Consider the following 19,864-nt stretch of genomic DNA (forward strand, 5'->3'; position numbering starts at 1 on the left):
ACACACACACACACAGACTGTGTGGATGATGACTGAGTTTTTAAAGAATGAGGTGAGACGTGAGAATATGAGGGATTAGTCATTGATAAGGTTCTTGATGGTGGACACCATCAGAGCAAAACATTATTAAGACATTAAGAAGAGAAATGGATGAAGTACAAGTAATGGGGTGTGCATCAGGAGCTGATAGGAATCTTAAGATTTACTTTATAATACTATAGAAAAACAATACATTGGCGTGAGTTGCAAGATATGGGAATATTACTTTTGGGAGTGTGGGATTAACAGAAGTGTGAAGAACAGCACAAGCATTGGAGGATGACATCTACAATAGGTATCTATGAATTGGAGAAAGATACTTACAGACTCTCCAGGGAGTCCAGGTGGACCAGGGTAACCTTTCTGTCCCTAAAGAGACAAACACAAGACATGGGAGGTGAGTTGAAGCATAAAATAATGGACAAGTGAAAGAAAACACACAAATTCTGAAACAATTCATAGACGAGGAAAAGACCTAACACGCACAGGATAATTTCTTCCTCTGTGTGAGAATGACAAGTGGTGTTTTGTGCAAAGTAAAATATGCATGTTAACAATAACAGCACCGACAGACAAGTTCAGTGCCATATGCAAGAAATCAATCTGCCCTCCTGTCAAGGGATCAGACTTTCCGCTGGCTGTGTTCACTGAGAAATGGTGCTGTGGAGGCTGTGCCAGGATCATGGCATGTTGAGGATATAAATGCCTTCCTGTTTGAGTCAGATAGCAGGTCCCTCCCTGTGCCTGCAGAGCGGACTACAACACAGCCTGACATAGTGCTTTTCTACAGTTCTGCTGACTCCAGCAAAACAGACCCCCAACAAAGAGTGGAGACAAACTAAATCAAAGGTGGGAAGACATGCCTTTCCAGACCACAGTTTGATAGAGTGAGAGAGCAACAGAGAAAGGAAAGGAAAGAGGAGAAAAAAAAGAAAATAAAAACAGAATAGCAAAGAAATGAAAGACTCCTGATGTCCCGTTTTCCTAAACCACAGCTCCAGAGTAGCAGGCCAAGACTCCCTAAGTTCCTGTAAACCATCCTTAAGTCCCGTCATCTGACTGCAGCAGGGGAAGAGGACACAGCATCCCTCTTCTTATTATGTTACATGATCACTCTCACTGGCTTACACCTCCATACCAGCACTTTAAACTGCCATCGTCAGCATTATACTCAACTGCATCAACAATATTAAAGTTAAAATAAAATAAATATACTTATATGTTTTTAGTTAACTTTTTCATTACAAACCTAACCATTGATCATCACATCATCCAAGTTTTCTTTTGGAAAACTTCTCTCTCTTAGTATCACCTCACATCTGTTGCACATCATCAAAAGACCACTAGGAGGAGACGGCTGGAGCTGGGATGAAAACAGTTCCCATAATTCACATTAAATAAACAGAGATGTCCAGGTGCTGACAGACCGCTCCAAGTACAAACGTGTGTGTGTTTTCCATATTATTGTGAAAGCTCTGTTGGTAAGCAGTGTTGTGGAGAGAACAGGGATGGATGCACTTACACATGGTGCCTGTGTGTGACCTTTTGAATATTTCCATTTGTTTATTAACTATTAAAAGAAAAAAACACATGTACTTTGGTCCAGCACCTATTATTTATCGCTTTCAGATGTATGTTATTTTGTACACTTACGATAACTATTCTATTCTATTCTATTAACTGTGTTGACGAATTTATGCCTGTCTGACTTGCCTACATGTGTCTGAATATGAATGTACATCTGTTGCCATTAGCCTGATTTTCTATGTTAGGCTGAATTCTTTTTTTCCATCCATATGTGTGCACGTGTGCATGCAAGCAAAGATGGGCAGGGAAACACACACACATTAACACACAAAGATACATGTACACCGTCATCTTATTACATGGCTTACTTATAGTACAAACATGTGTAGAGGCTTATGTTCCCAAGCTGTGCTGTGAGGTCCACAAGCCACACACACACACACACACACACACATGCGCATACATACATGCTGTGGGTCCTGGGTATTACCCATAGCCTCCCAACCGCAGCTAGACCATCTCAGATTCTTATCTCACTCATTATGTGCTTGCTAATGAGAGCGGCCAGTCTCACTGGCCCTCCTGTGTTTACAATGCCACTTGCTTAACGAGCATGTGTGTTCAATCAGATAAACCCACCAGAATGCTTTTCATTTACAACAGCTCCCCGGTAGCACCATGTAAGCACCCCCCTCCATCCTTTCCCACTCAGCCGAGTGCCCCTGGGAACTTTAAGCGCATTTTGGCAGAAATAAAATAAAAGACACATTGTGTCTGCCGATGACATGTCATTCCTCTGACTGGTTACCAACCTACTCTGTACACATTTAACTTTGTGGGTGTTCAAATGAGCACAGGCCCCATGTCTGTTAACGACTGTGCGCCACAAATGATGAATGTGTGTCTTCCACAGTCTGCCTTCACTGGACAGCGCCCTGGTAGCAGAAATGTACCACTCACCTCATTAATCTCTGCTTTCATCTTTCCACCTCTCTCCAAATTCCCTCTACAGCATGGAGCCAGATGATTGCTCAGGGCAATCGTCTGGCTCCATGCATGTGTTACATGTACAGCAGAAGAAAAAAAAAACTCCACATGCATGTCTGGCGGGGACGGAGATAACAAACAATTGCATGAAGCTAACCAGACAATTTGGTTGAAATCTACCTGGTGGAAAAAACATCCTTTATCTCATCCCTGTCTGAACCGCAATTTCAGCACTGTGCTTGCATACAGTATTACTATTACACTACTAGCATGGTGGAAGACGGAGCAATGATTTGTTGTTCTTCTTGTGAAACATGCAAAGAAAATGATGGTTGATTTGAATTCTCCCATAATTACAATGATGATGAGCATGTGGATTTGTTAGTTTGAACAGTGGGCAGGGGCTAAATGGAGAGAGTTTAGTTTGGAACAGGTCTTGGAGAGCTTTAGACAGATTAATGTCGTACAATAAACTGCCTTGCATAAATGAAGAAAATCTGTTTGATTAATACACTGTCTAGCCCCTGTAGAGGAATTACAGTATATCGTTCTACTTTGTATTCATAGGATGTTCTTGTAGGGAGAACTATGGTTTGGACTGGAGAGTAAAATGATATGCATAATAGCAACTGGACTATGAGGATTATCGTTGGCGCTACAGTCCTCACATGTGTATGTATGGCACATATGTGAAAAAGCACATGCACATGTAGGCACTTGATATAAACAAGGACCTAAATATTGTATCTCAAGGCAGTGATATTTTCCTAGAATAGAGCAAGTCTGAAACTGACTCTCCGCATGAGTGTTTATGGATTAGCTGACTCTTGTAGCCTTCATACCTGCCTGCAATTCTGCCCTAATATTTTTTTTTCAGATAGCTAGCTTCTAAAAAGCACGACTACATGACGATCAACATCAACACAGATATGTTCAAGCTGACTGATTTATTTAACTTACACTCTACGCTGATGACATGGTAATGTTTCACAGTAGTTCAGCACCTATATCTGCATGGAAACTACAGCCAGAACAGTGCTGAAAAAATACCAATGTTATGCTCGATAAAAAAAAGGAAATCAGTTAAATGTCAGCACCATGCTATACCATGCAATACTGTATGCTTCCATCTAGCTGTTGAAGCTGCTGAAGTTGTTCAATACAAGAAGAACAGCATTTTGTTATGCACATTGTCCTGTTTGGAAGTATGGTTCTGGGTCTCTTCAATAACCAGAGCGACACTGCAGAGCCAAGCGAAAAGAAAAACTTTTGGAAGGGCTTTTAAAGGAAATATGCGATAGTTATATGATATTGCTTTAAATTGCCAAGAGTTAGATGGAAAGATTCAAAAACCACTCTTAAGCATGTTTGTTAAATATGAAGTCCCAAACAGTAAGGGATTAGCTTAGCATAAAGACTGGGAGGAAGTGGAAACAGCAAGCCTGGTTCTCTTCAAAGCTGACAAATGCACCTACCAGCACCCCAGAAGCTAACTAGCTAACATGTTATATTTCATTTGTATAACGCCTACACAAACAGAAATGTAAAAATGTAACTTTTTGGTTTTACCTGCTGTTTCTTAGAGAACAGGGACCTCTTTATGGTAATTCTGATTGTAGCTCCGTACTTAGACGAGAGTCGTATGGATCTTATCTAATTCTTGGCAAGAAAGCGAACAAGCCTGTTTTCCAAACCTGTTCTTTTGCAGTAAAACATCTACCAAAAATACAGACATTAGGTTAGATAACCATTGATAATTGTGACCCCGCAAAAACTCTGACTGAGACAAAGTAATATATTAACAAATACAAACACAAACTCAGAACTGCAGCATTTCTTTTTAAAGATGTGAAAGTAAAATAGATTACTGGAAACTATAAGAATGTGTATTTAAAACCCTGTAACTAATAGTTAAGTTGCAATGCTACTGTACAGTATGGCTTGGCTTTAAGGGAGAAAAAGAAGCTTCAGTATGAAAGACAGATGTAGAAAAGGCTGACAAAAGAAGAGACGGATCAACCAGCATTGGGAATAGATATAGAAGAAAGCACGATGGAGGCCGTAAGGTGAGACGTGTGGTTTGTAATGCGGCCTTGTAGTTGAGGTTTGGCCATGTGTGTGTCCCCTCTCCCTGACCCTGCCTACCATACTGAAAAGCCATTCAGAGTCTGCTTGGTAGAACAAATGTTGTACAGAGCGGAACATGCTTGGCTTGTCTAACGGTGTAAAATCACACTCTCCCATCACGCGTTCAAAGCACCACTGCTTTCTCCATTAAAGTTTCCCATGGAAAACCAGCAGCCAAATTCCAGAATTCCCGGCTGAAGTGTCAAGCTAAGGCTGATAAAGAGCCTGTATGTATGTGTGTGTGTAATTGGGTGTGTGTGAGAGAGACAGAGAAGGTAGAAGGGAAAAATTCAGAGGAGAACAGAGGAAAGGCTGCCGTTGTCCCGTTTTCCTAAACCACAGCTTTAGTGTAACGAGCCAAGCAAGCGAGACAGAGCAAGTCAAACAGCTAGAGAGGTATGAAGAGGAAGAAACAGCACATGGGTGCTTCAGGGTGGCCCACCACTGCATTGTAATTGCAATGAAAGTCATCATTGCTTTTTAATATTGTATTGACCTTGCTGCAGGCCTTAGTGTCTCAGTGGAGAGACCTGCATCAGGACAGGACACGCCTGGGACTTTCCACCTGAGCTGACTGAAAACGAACAGAACAAAACAAAGAGCCTGTTTCTAGACAGCCTGAGCTACCACAGAACAGTTTGGACATTGACTCACATCTCTGTCATAGCAGTGCAATGTGTAGGCATGTAGGATCAACGGTGTGAAGCACAGCTGAGACCTGTGAGAGGTTATTGTACTCTGTAAAGTGCAGGACGAAAACGGGTTAATTATCCGCTCTGTGTTTGTGTACGGAAACGAAGCTGACTCCTTGTGGTTAATTTAATGAGTTTCCTACAGTCATCATGTCTGTGGTTCATTGACCAATACCTGAGGCATGAGATGTGATGATGCCAGAGTGTGTGTTGATGAAGTTGCCGTGGCAACAACTTCCCAGACATGAGGATGTGATGTCATTCTGATAAACTTGTAAGCAGCTATAACGTACCCTTGGGCTTCATTTACTGAGCATCTGCACTGCTCATCTCAGTGTAGACAGGTATGGAGTGTAGGTATGTGTTCTCACTTTCTGCCAGGTGATCTTATTTTTATGCTAAACAACAATTTGCGGCTAATCACTGAGCAATATAAAAGGTCAATCAGCTGCCTGTCTTGGACACTGTACACTCTCACCTGCAGCTGCTGATTCACATGTCACTGTCTAACTTTCTGAGAGGCCGTCAAATACCTGCCAAGACTCATTTAGTGTGAAAGAACTATGTGAATGTTTTCCGCCAGCTTTACATTTTCCATTCTGACTGAGTTTGTGTGAAAGAGAGAGAGACAGAGACATACGACTTGGACACAGAGACGCACACAGAGAAAAGCGGACTCCTAACAAAAGCCATATGCTTGAGGTTGAGGCAGCCATCCAACTAGAGTCCGACACTCAGTTACGAAGCACTGTAGTTCTGGGAAGACAGTGAATACATGCAGAGGCACCATGCATATAGTCCACCTGCTATATTCAATTACTCAACCAATTCTTCAACTTTGTTTGAAATAAGTGCATGGCTCAATTCTATCCAGTACATAAAGTGACTGAAAGCAGTTTATGAGATTTTCTTCTGATTGTTTAAAAAGGTGAACTGATTAGGCTTATTTTACTTCAGACCTCACTAAGCACCAGGAAAGTTGTAGTGATCACATCTTATATTGCAGTCCAGATTCCAGAACCTGTCAAATGAACTTCCTTCATAGACGCTTCATCTGTCATGTCCAATTTGTTTGAATCTGCATGTTATTAAACACTATTATCTAATACTTTTAGCTAACTATTAACCCATTATTTGATACATAACACTAGCTGCTATTTATGCTTTAGTTTAAGCTAACTATTTTAACCATTTATCTATTATGTTTAGCTTTATTTCAAACATATGTGCATTACTTTTTTGCAAGTTTTTAATACTTAGCTTAGCTTAGCTAACTATCAACCCTTTATTGGCTATATTTAATGCTAGCTTTTTTTAAAATGTATTAATGCTCTCAGCTAATTTATCCATTACTTTCAGCTAACTATTTAAACGGCTCCTACTATTTCAACTATTAAAGCATTACTTTGTTTACTTTACTACTTTGTTTACTATTACTTCTCTGATAGATTGCTAACTAAATAGTTAGTATGCTTGTAGTTGATTAATAGAGCTATGAATTTTTCTGCCAACTACAGAATTTAGTACCCCTTTGGGTACAGATACCCCTGGTTGGGAATCACTGCTGTAATGTATCTAATTGATGTCTGTTTTATGCACATCAGCATGCTGGAATATATATACACAATTGTGTGCATAGACACATACACAAGTCAAGCGTTTTTTCCCTTGGACATACTCTTGGTCTTAGCTTGTTCCACTCTTGTACAGCAGAAGCTCTGTCCCACTTTTTCTTCCCTACAGTACGCTCATGAATCACTCAAGTTGCGACTGAAGTAACATCTAGGACACTGGCAATTTTGTGTTTGAGTGCATGATCCCCATCCCATTCCCTGATGACAAAAGCCTCCCCCTTCATCCCTCATGACATCCTTCCTGCCAACATTAAGACCCCTCTGTGCTGGATCCAGCAAACACAGATGGAAGAAAGCAGCACAAACACACACACACACATACATACACAAACATCACAACAGACACAATACAAAAAACAATGGTTATGAAATGCTGATAATGAATCATGCAAGCTTTCTTTCCTGGGCTGTCCCAAACCTTTCAAGGGTCTTACTATCCAACGTTTGCACATGTAAGCACTATGCTCACTCACAACATCAATTGGTACACTTAGGGTCAGCTTTAATAACTGAATTTCATTTAATTGGAAGGAATTTGGTGCAAAGACATTCAGAGGCTTTTGGGGGCCCTTCGCTGTTCAGTCTTACCTTCCGACCTTCTTGGCCAGTCAGTCCAACCGGGCCAATAATCCCTGAGTCTCCCTAGAACACAAACGAGAATGTCAAAAGGCCGTTATTCAACAATGACTGGTTGTACAAATAGCAATCATAAATGTGCTAGGACCTTGCCAAACAGGACGTTGTTACAAATTAATGTAGCGTGTAAGAGGAAAAAGGAGGGACACAATACCTTCTCTCCTTTAGGTGCTGGCCCAGGTGAGATGCCAGGATCTCCTTTTTTCCCCTGATAAAAAGAAACACAAAGGAGGACTTTGTATGGGTAAAATGACCCAGCTGCACTTCCAGGATTCCAATCTCTGAAAGTATCTGACGAACAATCGTATTAACAAAATAATTTCACTGACCAACACATTTCATTTGAGCTGGGGAAAAGGTTAAAGCCACAGTAAGTGTGCCTCTCTAAATCCCATATTAGATAAAAAAAATTTAATTCACATAGAAAAATTGGCATAGATGCTTTTCTTATAGCTGCAGAGCATTATGTGCCCCTCCAGTCACACACACCAAGCTTCATTGTCAGCAGGTAACAATAATGGGGTTTCAGCACATCAAAGCTATGGATCGGAAATTACGCTGAGCGCTGATTCCTTCTCTCCCCATGGACCCCTGCTATTTACAACTTTGTTTCATTTATTAACGATGAAAGAGCAAAGACTGCAGTGAACCCCAAGACATCAAACACTCATTCCCTCAACACACCTGCCAGGTAGAAGAAGCCTGCTCTGCACCACCTACAATTTACTGAAGTGTTCATTCACTGAAGCAAGGTTTCCGTGTCTACATGTGTCTGTTGTTTGGCTAGAATAAGGGACTTTTATATGGTTATATGATATACATTTTAAAGGCATAGTTCAACCTTTGGGGAAATACTCAAGAAATTCACTTACTAGCGCCTATAAAGCTCACTAATTACTTTGTTGGTCGGTGCAGTTACTTCCTACAGACTTTAGGACGTCACTGTCCGCAGTCAAGAAATAGTCAAGCACATTACCCCAGAGAAAAATAAACGTTGTTTTTTGTACGCATTAAACAAATGCAATCTAATGTGTTAATTAGTGAGCTTTACATATCTGATACATAAATATTGTTACTTTTGGGCAGTGCTATGCTAAGCTAAGTTAAGCTACTGCTACTGTAGCTTTAGATTTATCATACAGCATGAGGCTGGTATCAATCTTCTTGTTTAATTCTCATCAAGAAAGCCAATAAGCCAAAAATGTCAAGCTATTCCTTTAATCAACAGGCCATTGGATGCCCTTAGCAATTATCTTTTACCAAAAGTGGGTCTACATGGGGCTTGTTGGTCAAAAAGCAGTGGCTGTGTCCACCGATAATCTTCAATAACACTTATTGTCAGACTATTGAGAACAATTATGTTGGTGGTTAATTGATATAGTTAATTAGTTTAACATACAAGATACACTGAAGAAGATACACTTTTTGTCTCAACAAATAAGTGTATTTTCCAAAATATCAAACTATTCCTTTACTTAATTAAGAGATAAGCAGATGAGGGTGATAATTAGGTATATAATGTTGGGAAGACGACTGTAAAAAGTGAAGAATGCAACCAGGAATAATATAAATTACATCAAGGAGACAAGGACAAACACAGTCCATTTGGGTGACCTGAGGAGGTCACGGCTCTGGTGATGGGGGTGGGCAATGCGACCACATGCAGCTGCAACTGTGCCGTATTTATGCAAGGCATTTTTATAATGCACTTTCAATACAGGTAGTGGTCCTCACTATGTACTCTGAGCACACAGTGCCAGAGGTCAAGGGTGTTTGCTAAGGCATACATCAGTCCAGACAATCAGATGAGGGATGCAGAGAATTTAGAGAGGGTCATCTCCTGTTCAAACTTTAAAATTAGACAGATTTATTTGAAGTTCTCACTTTCTAACTTGTAATGTTTTTCCCTGGAGCTCTGATAAATCACTTCTCCCTGGTGTCCAACTATCCTTCTCTCTTCTCTCTGCTCGAGTTGCAGTGTTAGCACATAGACTGGCATTCATTTTACATGGAAACAGCATTTTAATACATAAACATTGACACATTAGAGCATAATGGAGCTTAGATTGAGCAGAACATGAAAAATGTTTAAATATAAACGAGACTCCTGACATTCACCTCTGCAGCACTCATGTTAAAGTGATACAGCTCTTCAGTATTAAGTGCTTTGGTGTTTGGTTCAAACTGTCAGGTGTGGCTGCACTGCCGTGAACTTAGGTGGCCCTGATTCTTAAGCCATAAATCTCCATTACCCTTGTTGCACTTTATGGTTTCCAGCTGATACAGAAAAACTGAAAATGTATCACATCCTCATCTTCATAGCATTGTCATTCATGTTAGAGGCAAGAGAAGATCATAAACCTCTTTAAATTAGTAGTGGAGGCAGGCACATAATCGTCTAATGGATTCATGTGGAAATATCAACATGGCTGCTGGGCTCTTGGCAAAAGAAGAAAAGCCTCACTTGTGATCGTGAGTTAGTCTAAGAGTGTGTAAGATACCTTGAGTCCGGGTGGACCAGGCCGGCCGGGGTTTCCATGGGGACCAGGGGCACCCTGTGGAAAAGCCAGTAAGAGGAAAACATAATCAAACACTGATCGAGATCTCAATCAATCTTCATATTGGGATAGAGCTGATGCAGACTGTGGCTTTGCTACTGTGAATAAGACCAGAAAAGGAGGGGTGTCTGGGGGCAAAGTCTGTCTGGAGAACCTCAGCCTTCATGCTACTTTAACCTATTTTCCTATACATCAGCTGTGTGTGTGAGAGAGAGTTGGGTGGTGAGGTATTTGGGGTTGGTGTTGGGGGTAGAAGCTTATGGAAAATGGGGCTCTGTGGAGCTGCTTCACCATATGGATGTGGTTTTCCTGCCCCCTGTTGCCTCACACTCCACAACCTCCCGCCTCCACACACACACACACACAAACACACATTTGCCAAGCATCTTAATGAGTAATGCAGATCATCTCGTATCATAACATTTTGAATTCCTCCGCTGGTGTGTGTTTCTGTCCGCATTGGCTGTTGCTGAGGAAATGAACACAACTGTGTCTGAAAGAAAACAAAGTGAGATCTACAGTAGCAGCATATTGGTAATGTGAACCATTTCGCCCCATCCAGCAGCCCCCATGGGAAGGTTTAGCAGAAAACCTTTGGAAGCCAGAGAATGAATCTACACCAATTTTTCTTTGGTTTAAACAGCAGCCGCCAGACAGAAGCACAGGGGTTGTTGCTATATCTCCGGCATTCATCCACTCGTCTGTCTGTCTACCTCCTCTTCCTCTGAGTGACTTTTTCCTGTGGATCTCTGACCTCACTCCTGCCACTCGCATGGTGGTGGCACCCTTGGGCCCCTAACCTACCCCCGTAGTGGGTCAAGGGTCGAGCGAGTCAGAGAGGGCGGAAAAAGAGCCACAACTGCTTTATGAGTCGGGTCAGCAAGTTTCACTGAGGTGAGTCAAAACAAATCAGGAAACCATTATGTTAGCGATCTGGTCTGCAGCATCAAAAAACAACATTTAGCGACACCCAGACAGGCTGCTCTCCATAATCCCACAGAGCAGAAAAAAGTAATCTGGGGTTTGGGCTGGGTTATACAGCTCAACAAAAGCCCTTTGAGCAAAGTTCAAAAACAGACATACTGGTCGGGTGCAGACATGACAACATAAATGCCTTCTGCTGTAACTGCTCTTCCTGTCAACGGGCGCTTTGATGACCGTCATGTCTGATTCACTTGAGACAGAACTTTTCATGAATGAACAGGACATTACTAAGCGTGTGTAAAGGTGTTCTCAAATCTCTGATGTGAAAACTGCCAGCTGAATCACCAGGACTTAAAAATGCCGCTTTGATAAGATCTGGAAAACCTGATCTGTTTTTAACTTGTTATGTTTTACAAATGAGATATTTTCATTCCAAGGATTCTTAAGTTTTGAAGATCTTGCCTCTTTTCCTCCCACACTCTCTTCCCCTTTCATTTTCGGTTTCTATTCAGCCGGCGTTCCCTTGAGAGTTGGTGTGTCCAGACAGTGTTAAGGGACGCTGTTGTGCCCTAAATAAACTTAAACAAACCAGACATGTTTGAATTACATGCTTCAAAATGAACCCTGTGGTTTACCACAGTTTGGGCAGTACACTAGTTGGCACGGGCTGGCACCAACATTTGGTACAGTGCTCTTGCTTCCATGTCGTGTCCCCTTCTCGCACAACAGGTGTCTAATTAGAGAAGACCAGGGTGGGGCACGCATAAGCTGAGGGCTATCAAATGAAAAACCACCAACCTCTGAACAGCGATGCAGGGCGTTACTGTGGTTCCTGTGGTAATAATACTGCTAGCTCTGCGCAACTCATTTTAAGTTGAGACAAAATGGTCCAAATCTAAACAAATGATAGCTCCTAATGTTTCATATTATGGTAACATGCGTGCTGTCTGCTGTGAGGTATTTAAATGTGTCCTTGAATCTACAAAATTCAATATCAACACCATATGTGCAACTTAAAGCCAAACATATTGTAAATCTTGTGGATCTTAAATCTGGATGCATGACATCACTTTCAAGGTTACATTCCCACACAGAATATTTTAGACGAGCTGTTTTAATGGGCTATGCTGTAAACATAGTCGGACTTTCAACACAAGCTTGTAAAAGACAGTTTAAATGTATATACAGTCACCATATTAAAGATAAAAGAGATTCTGTATGATGCCGTGCCAAATGAGAGCCAAAGGGGCAATGCCTGATAAACTAACATTAGATGAAGAGCATGTGAAACTGCTGGACGTCTTCATAATTAAAGATCACACTCACACAGTAGAACCTTTGCCTCTGAGGATTCAGGAGAATATTTCACTGTTCGTTAAAGTCGCAGTAGCATGCTTGCCATTGCTGAGTGAAAAGAGCAGAATTTGCAGACCAGTGCCACATAGAGTAAAACTTCATAATAACAGAAACAGAAAGGTGAATGAATTAAGCTGCGCTGGTAAAACGCCAACCATATAAATCTTTTTGCTTGAAAAGCCAAAGTTTTTAGAGCTAAATACATCATGCAGTGACCAAAGTATATGAAAAAGGAAATAGAAAGTAATCCAAAGAATTATTTAGGCATTTACAACAATAACAGTAATAGCTCATAATGGCCATGACAAGTTTGAAAATTACGATGGAAACCTAGAGCTAACTTTTTTGCCAAACATCTAAAACTGGGTATTAAAAAATGTATAAAAGTGGCCAAAAGGGGATCGCAAAAATAACGAATTAAAGCATGGTCTGTGCTTTTTACTGTCCTGGAGCTTATTACAGTAATGTTCCAGAGAAGAGATCCATATACACAGTTTACACAGGGGATTATACAGACCCTTACAAAGCTGATCTGTCGCCTGGTGTTACAAAAACAGCCCAACAACACTGCCCTAAGCAGAGCTCAACACCTTTGCTCATTTAAGAGTTCTTTTATAGTCTCAATTTTCCAGGTTTCTATATGAAATGTCCATCTGGGATGTGAATTAACTTTACGTGCAGGTAAAGCAAGGTGGGGGGAATTTCGTTTAGTGGCAGAGGAGTGGTTTCGGAGGAGAAGCATGAGGAAAGATGGGCGACAGAGATTTTTTCCCCACTCAGACAAAGACCCTTTTGACCCAGCAGGCTCCAGACGAATACATGCAGCCAGTCTTCAGAGAGATACAGGCCTGTGTACCCGCGATGCATCCACCACACGTTTCCTCTCACACCCTTCTACCACCGTCGTCATTATACATCTACAAACAGACTCGAAAGAGCTCACCCTGACTATTCACGGACACCTAGCGAAGGCTTCTGTAATGCAGCAGCGGTTGCCATAGCAATGGCGTCTCACACTCACATGTGTAGGATCAGAGGTCAAGGTTCATGGGTGGTGCTTGGTGGGCTCAATGGTGCTCTGTGTGTCATCATACAGACTTCCAGTAATCCACGGCTAAGGAAGGTCATGCAAAAAAACTGCGAACAGCTCTCTCAGCAGCAAAAGCCTGTCACTGGAATTTCGTTTTTCACATAAAGAGATGAGGCTTATGATCAAATCACGCTATTCCACCTGGGAGCCTGCAGCCTATAAGCAACCTGTAGTGGAAATTCAGATTCGGAGTTAATTATTCCAGTGATCAACAAGTGAAGTTCTTTCCCCAAATTGAAACCACACTCTTATCTGGCCAAGAGGGGGGAAACATGTGTTTCTGAGTGCATGTTTTTGAGTGTGTAAGTGTGTGTATATGTGTCTCAGTGTTTGCACACACACATGGCAGCAGCAATTAAACTTGATAAATGCTTTTGTTTACAGGAAAGCTCCATAATCTGTCTCACTCTTTATATAGGCAGGCCATAAACACAGCCACATATGTCTGCGCTACACGGTGTGGGATTAACGCTGTAGCGTGTATACACTCACACAGACACTGGCAGTGTGTTTGTGAGTGACCCCCTTTAAAGTGGCATCAAAACCAAAGGTCTTTACAAGTGCTTTTTTATTGAAGCAGCTTGTTTTCATTGTTTGCGCTTTGCAAACCAACCACTTCCACTGACAATGCCACTGGCAGTTCAACAGCTGGTTTGCTGTGGTTGACAAAGGCCACGTCTAAGCCATCAGGATGTAAATCCGTATGAGGTGATCGGTCGATACATACCCCTGACGAATGAGGTTTGAAACAGGCATAGGGGCTTTATCAAGGACATGTTTGAGTCAAAACCCATCCACGGTCCAATTTTAGCTGGAGGAACTGTGCAGCATATTTGTAACAGATTCTTTTCAGATCAGATTCAGATTCAGATTCAGATCTTTTCTGTTAATATGTAAGAGAATTTGATTAATTACTTGCTAGTCTTGAAAAGAAAAAGACCCTCAAGTTAAATATGGAGCCTATATTTTAAAAAGCTGCTACTTGGTCATACAAAAATAGTTCCACTCAGAATCGTATTTATATTATTCTTGGCTGTACACGTTGCTCTGTGTTTAGAAATGTAATGGCCAAGGCTAAGCCAAAAGTTTGATTCCAGGTAAGTTTGATTTGAATCATAAGAAATTGGCCTAAGTGGGGCTGATGTTGTTGAACTGCTACTAAGGACGGGATGGGAGGTGCTGCTGTGGCATAAATAGCTTTAATTAGAGCCAGACAAAGACCTCCTTATACATCTATAGCTGTGGGGGATCACAGAGACTTTAACGTAAGAGTCCCTCAGTCACAGACAGACACAAACACTAAGTAATAATTAAAAACACACACATAAGACACAAGCACATGCATCAAAATATATCTGCATGCACACATGGACATCAATCACTAACTGTATAGTTGATGCATTTGGATGATTCTGTTGTCTGGACTAAATAGTGTACACAGACAGTAGTGTTTGTCCATTAATTAAACATTTAAAACAAGGAGACAGAGAGACTAACAGACTAACAGTCTACAGCCATGCTAGCATCATTAAGACTGTACTTGTGTTAAGCTATATGCTATATGTGCACAATGATACTAACATAGTGATATTTAGTAGGTATAATGTTCACCATGTTTGGTATGTTATTTAGTTAGCCTAATAGTGCTAAATACAGTGTAGCTGTATATATCTGTACACACTTGTACACAAGTGTAGCTGAAGCTGATGGGAAAGTCATTACTTTTACAGGCATTATGTTTTGAGCCAATCAAAATTCTGACCGGCTGATGGCTCTAAGAGATCACAAAAGTTAGTACAATTCCTCCTGAGGGGAGCATGAATATGCATACCACACATGGCATTAGATGCTATTCACTCAAAACCATAAATGTCAACCTGCTTGTGGCACTAGAGGTACAAAATGGGATCACCAAAGTTAGTGCGAGTCATCTTCTGGGGACCATATATGTCTGAATAAAATTTTAGGACAATGCATCCATATAATTGTTGAAATATTTTAGTTTGGACAAAAATAATGGACCGACCAACTGACCTGGAGCCAACTTGAAAGCGTGGCTACAAAACATGTCTCTATCTATAAATCAGAGAGAAAAAGAGGAAGTAAAAGACAATTCCTCAAACAAGACCCACGGATGAGACTATATCTATTTAACTGCCTTGGAGAAAGAGGCCTTTCATTAGCCCAGAATGGGACTCCTATGAAGTGTCAGTGCAGCCTGCTGCAACAGCTCAGTGTGGAGAAGAAAGTCCAGTGGAGCCATGTGTTCTCTGTCTGTTTACAGTGCTTTTATTAGGCATCCTGTGGCACAGGCAGCCTTTTGAAAGGCTGTCTTTATAGGAGCTTTCCTGTTTATGCTTAGGGGTGGGAGGTCAGCACTCGCAGCCCTGTGCTGAATATGGTCAATCTGCCTGCATAGGAAAAATTTGTGTGTGAGTATGTGAGAGTGTGTGTGTGTGTGTGTCAGCTGGGTGATGGGGAGGGATTGGATTCTGGCTTGGCAGGTTATTATTATAACTGCAGAAAATGGTCCAGGACTTTGCCTTCTAGGCTGGAACACACAGATGCAGTCCTCTCTGTCCTTGTCAGTCTGTTTGTCTGTCTGTCTTTCTGAGTCACCTCTCTGCCGAGAGGGTTATTTACTGTCTGTTTCTTTTTGAGCTTTCAGTCAACATCTACGTCAGCAGCAGTAGCAAAAACACAAACAAACACACACACGGAGATGCCACAATAAATCTAAATAAAGACACGCTTATTACCATGATTCCAGAAAAAACAACTCCTAAATAATTTCTAGAGGTTACAAATGGAAGTGTTTTTTATATGACAGGAGGTGTTTGAGAACGACCAAACCACTTACCCGAGGACCCCTCTTGCCTGGCAGGCCTGGCTTCCCTGGAGGTCCTAGCAGCCCCTGGAGGGAGAGAGAATTCAATCAGTGTTGCATATTGACATATACGATACAGATGATCTTATTCAATACCTAAACAATCTTCTATCAAGACCTTAAGGTCATTAAGACTGTTTTGCGTGTTTCCTTGACAGGCTGCACAGTGGCTGCCTAGTAAAAAAGTGACACCTTTTCCTTCTGAAGTAATTCCATCTCAAGGTGATGAGAGTTCAGTCTTATCCATCAGGAAGTTCTGACGGATTCCTGTGTGGGAGGAAACACTAGAAAATAACAGGTCATTTCCTGCACCAGTCAATGGCCCTGTGTGACTTTATCAGCCTTGTGCTCATTCGTTTTCTTTTAATCAAAAAAGAGAAAAAGGAGAAGTGAGGAAAAACACAGGGCCTGCGGTTGCTGTCGAGTTACATGTAGGGCTCTGGATGCTGAACATGAATGCATTTTTAAAATGCCTGCTTCACTGCAAATGCATTACCGTATTTTTACAATGTTGTTAAATTCGTTGCCTGAGATAACTTAGACATGAACATCTAGTAAAAAAGCGGCAGCATCTAAAATATAGCACAGTTAGTGTAGTGTGAAGGTTGTACCCTTCCTGTAGTTTCCTCATCTCAGTTTTCACAGGCCTATGAACTTTAAGAGACAGAGTACAACTTTCAACTTCAAAACAACAACTAAAGATTATAATTGCCCCCCCACCACCTCTTCCAGGATGACCTCCATGGTTGAGACCACCCCCACTGTTACAGGTGGTACACTCTATGGTGGCCTAAGGACGTGTCAACATCGACACACACTCCTGTCCATCTTTACACTTCCACCCCCCGCTTTGGCCCTCCTTTCTTACACTTGTTTGTTTGTTTATTCCTACTGTCATCTCCTCTTTGCACCTGTCTTTCTTTAACATATTTCTTTCTTTCTAAGAGGTTGTTGACTGCTGTCAGGTCACGAATGTATGTCCCGCATCAATAAGGTTTTCCAATCACCACAATTTAAACACAGACTGATGGCAAATGCCGTTTTCAGTTATGAGATTAGACTTGCTGACTGTGCCTATGAGGAATTAGGGAATAATTTGTACCACCTGACAACTGCATCTGAATTATTAATTGAGAGATGTGCTGTGATCTGTGAAAACAGTTGTTTGAAAGTTTAAAAACTTGAATTAACCTCTTTTACTTGCATGAAACATTCCAAACTATTTAAAAGTACTAGAATACACACAGTGCAAATTTGCATATCAAACTGCTTAAAAGCTCAAATTCAAATTTCAAATTGTGGCTACATTTAAGGACTCATGCAGCTTGCAGGTACAATTTAAATCAATACAAACGCCTAGACATGAGAGGGACAGTTCAGGTCTAAATTAAATTTTAACTCACAGCCAGTTCCACAGCTCTGATTAAAAAATAATCAGATTAAAACTCTCGCTTTCAGCGATAACATAAAAACTCTGAACATATAAATCACATTCAGGTTCACTGTGGAACAGATCTCATCTCAAAGTCATTTTTAAAGCAGCAGTGAGGAGCCAAAGGTGCTTCAGATGGGGAACTGTTGCCATGTCTGCGCCTGCAATGGATGTTTCTCCTGGCAGCCAGAGTTCAGAATCTGCACCATGGAAACACAAGTCTAGATCACGGTTCTATTATGTCTTTCAGTAGAAGAGGCTTAATGCTTTAAGCAGCCAGAGTGATGAATGACAAAGCTGTTGGCTGAAACCTCAATGAATGCAATGCTTTTCATTGGCTTCTGACTTTCATATATGTCAGAATGTGTGTTCATGTGCATGTATTAGAGATATGTAGTATGTGTAAGAGAGAGTATGTGTGTGTACAAGACTCTGCTGTGAGGAGTACAGTATGTACATGTGTGTTTATGAAATCTAAACTATGCTGAAAAGGAAGCGTGCCTAGGTTTATCTGGGATCTCCCAAGGCACTACATGGCAACACAGAAACACATACACACACGCATGCATGCGTGCACCCACACACTTTGGCAGGCAGCACCTGTTTAATCCCTGATATATTCTCAGAGTAAACAATCCACATGTGAGTCTCAATATGTGATCCTGTCAAATGACGGCATTCAAGGCAAATTTATTTATATAGCACATTTCATACTCACGGCAACAAAAAATTTAGGTCAGAATTCAGACAAAACACAGATTCATGTATTTATGTAACGTAAAGCTTGGAACATTATGGTAACGATGGTGGGGATATGTTCCTACCATTTTTATGATGACCTTAAATTATCCCCACAACTAATTTCATATTTATTGTATAGGCATTTAAATCAAATATTATTCTTATTTGCTCTACAAAGGGTTAACTCCATTATGTTCCCACTGGTTGAGAAAAAGGGCTTATATTGGTGTTTATTTGCTTTCTTCCTGACTCCTTTACATGTATTTTGGATGATTCAGAAACAGCACAGTCCACTTAGTCAGAGGAGAAAGCTCGAGGCCAGAGCACAAAACAATCCAGGTGTTCGTGTTACACGTAGGTAGCTATCAAACTCAATGGTGTGACACGGTGCCGTAGGGTGTATTTGTGCTTTTACTTTTGACTTGGCTAACAACTGTTCTTGTTCTTCTCATGCTGCCATTATACTTGTTGGCCAAATGAGATGAGCATTAATAATTCTTCTAGGATTGGTAATTTACTATTCTGTCTTCCCTAGATTCAAATTCCATCTGTGTGGCCACAGGGTTAGTTAACATTTCAATTAACCTCCTTAAACATTTCCTTAATTCACCAGTCTGGATTATAATCATGAACATCTTATTTATTGGTTAATGTAAGTAGCTACATAGCTTTACAGTTATCAGCAAATAACATTTGCCAGTAAGCACATGCTTGTACGGTAAGAAAGAAAGAGAGGGACAAAGCAGGCAGAGAGAGGAGTAAAACATGACCAGGTAAGCATTTTAATTATGAGCTTTGTGGTTGTCTGAGGGTTTATTCCTGCTTCAAATATTTATTAAACATTATTAATAGGATTAAGAAATCATAGAATTGCAGAATATGCAATGGAAAATTCTTACATTTTCTGACCCTGAGACCCCTGTGTGCCTACCACTTTCCAAATCAAACCTTGACTGGAAAACTACTACTACTGTTTGTGTGCTGATCCTTTGGAGCTTTGCAAGGTTGGACATTTAGGCACGGCCTTGTGTTGAAAGCACTGTTCTTAGTTTAGAGTATAACAAAAGCTTTTTGGCCTCAACCTCTTATCAGCACAGTCCTTCAGTAAATGACCTCATAACTTCCCCTAATCATCCTTCTACAATCTATTTTCTGTGGGAGATTACATCACTCAATATTGAGATTGCAGGTACTGCTTTCTAAATGGCAGTAATTTGGTTTACTGTAATGACAG

At 40.9% G+C, this 19,864-nt stretch overlaps 1 protein-coding gene across 1 annotated transcript in view; it reads right to left on the reverse strand.

Annotated features, from left to right (window-relative positions):
- LOC118332773 (collagen alpha-1(XXVII) chain A-like) overlaps positions 1 to 19,864 on the reverse strand; it is a 71,484-nt gene that overhangs the window by 37,868 nt on the left and 13,752 nt on the right. Inside the window, exons 4-8 of the mRNA XM_035668201.1 lie at positions 16,431 to 16,484; positions 10,144 to 10,197; positions 7,797 to 7,850; positions 7,595 to 7,648; positions 364 to 408 (exon numbers count right to left, since the gene is read on the reverse strand). Coding sequence (XP_035524094.1) covers positions 364 to 408; positions 7,595 to 7,648; positions 7,797 to 7,850; positions 10,144 to 10,197; positions 16,431 to 16,484 — 261 coding nt within the window. The remainder of the gene's footprint in view (positions 1 to 363; positions 409 to 7,594; positions 7,649 to 7,796; positions 7,851 to 10,143; positions 10,198 to 16,430; positions 16,485 to 19,864) is intronic.

This window comes from Morone saxatilis, unplaced genomic scaffold (assembly GCF_004916995.1).
Source record: "Morone saxatilis isolate NCDOM2014 unplaced genomic scaffold, NCSU_SB_2.0 Contig21, whole genome shotgun sequence".
In the NCBI taxonomy this organism is placed as follows: Eukaryota; Metazoa; Chordata; class Actinopteri; family Moronidae; genus Morone; species Morone saxatilis.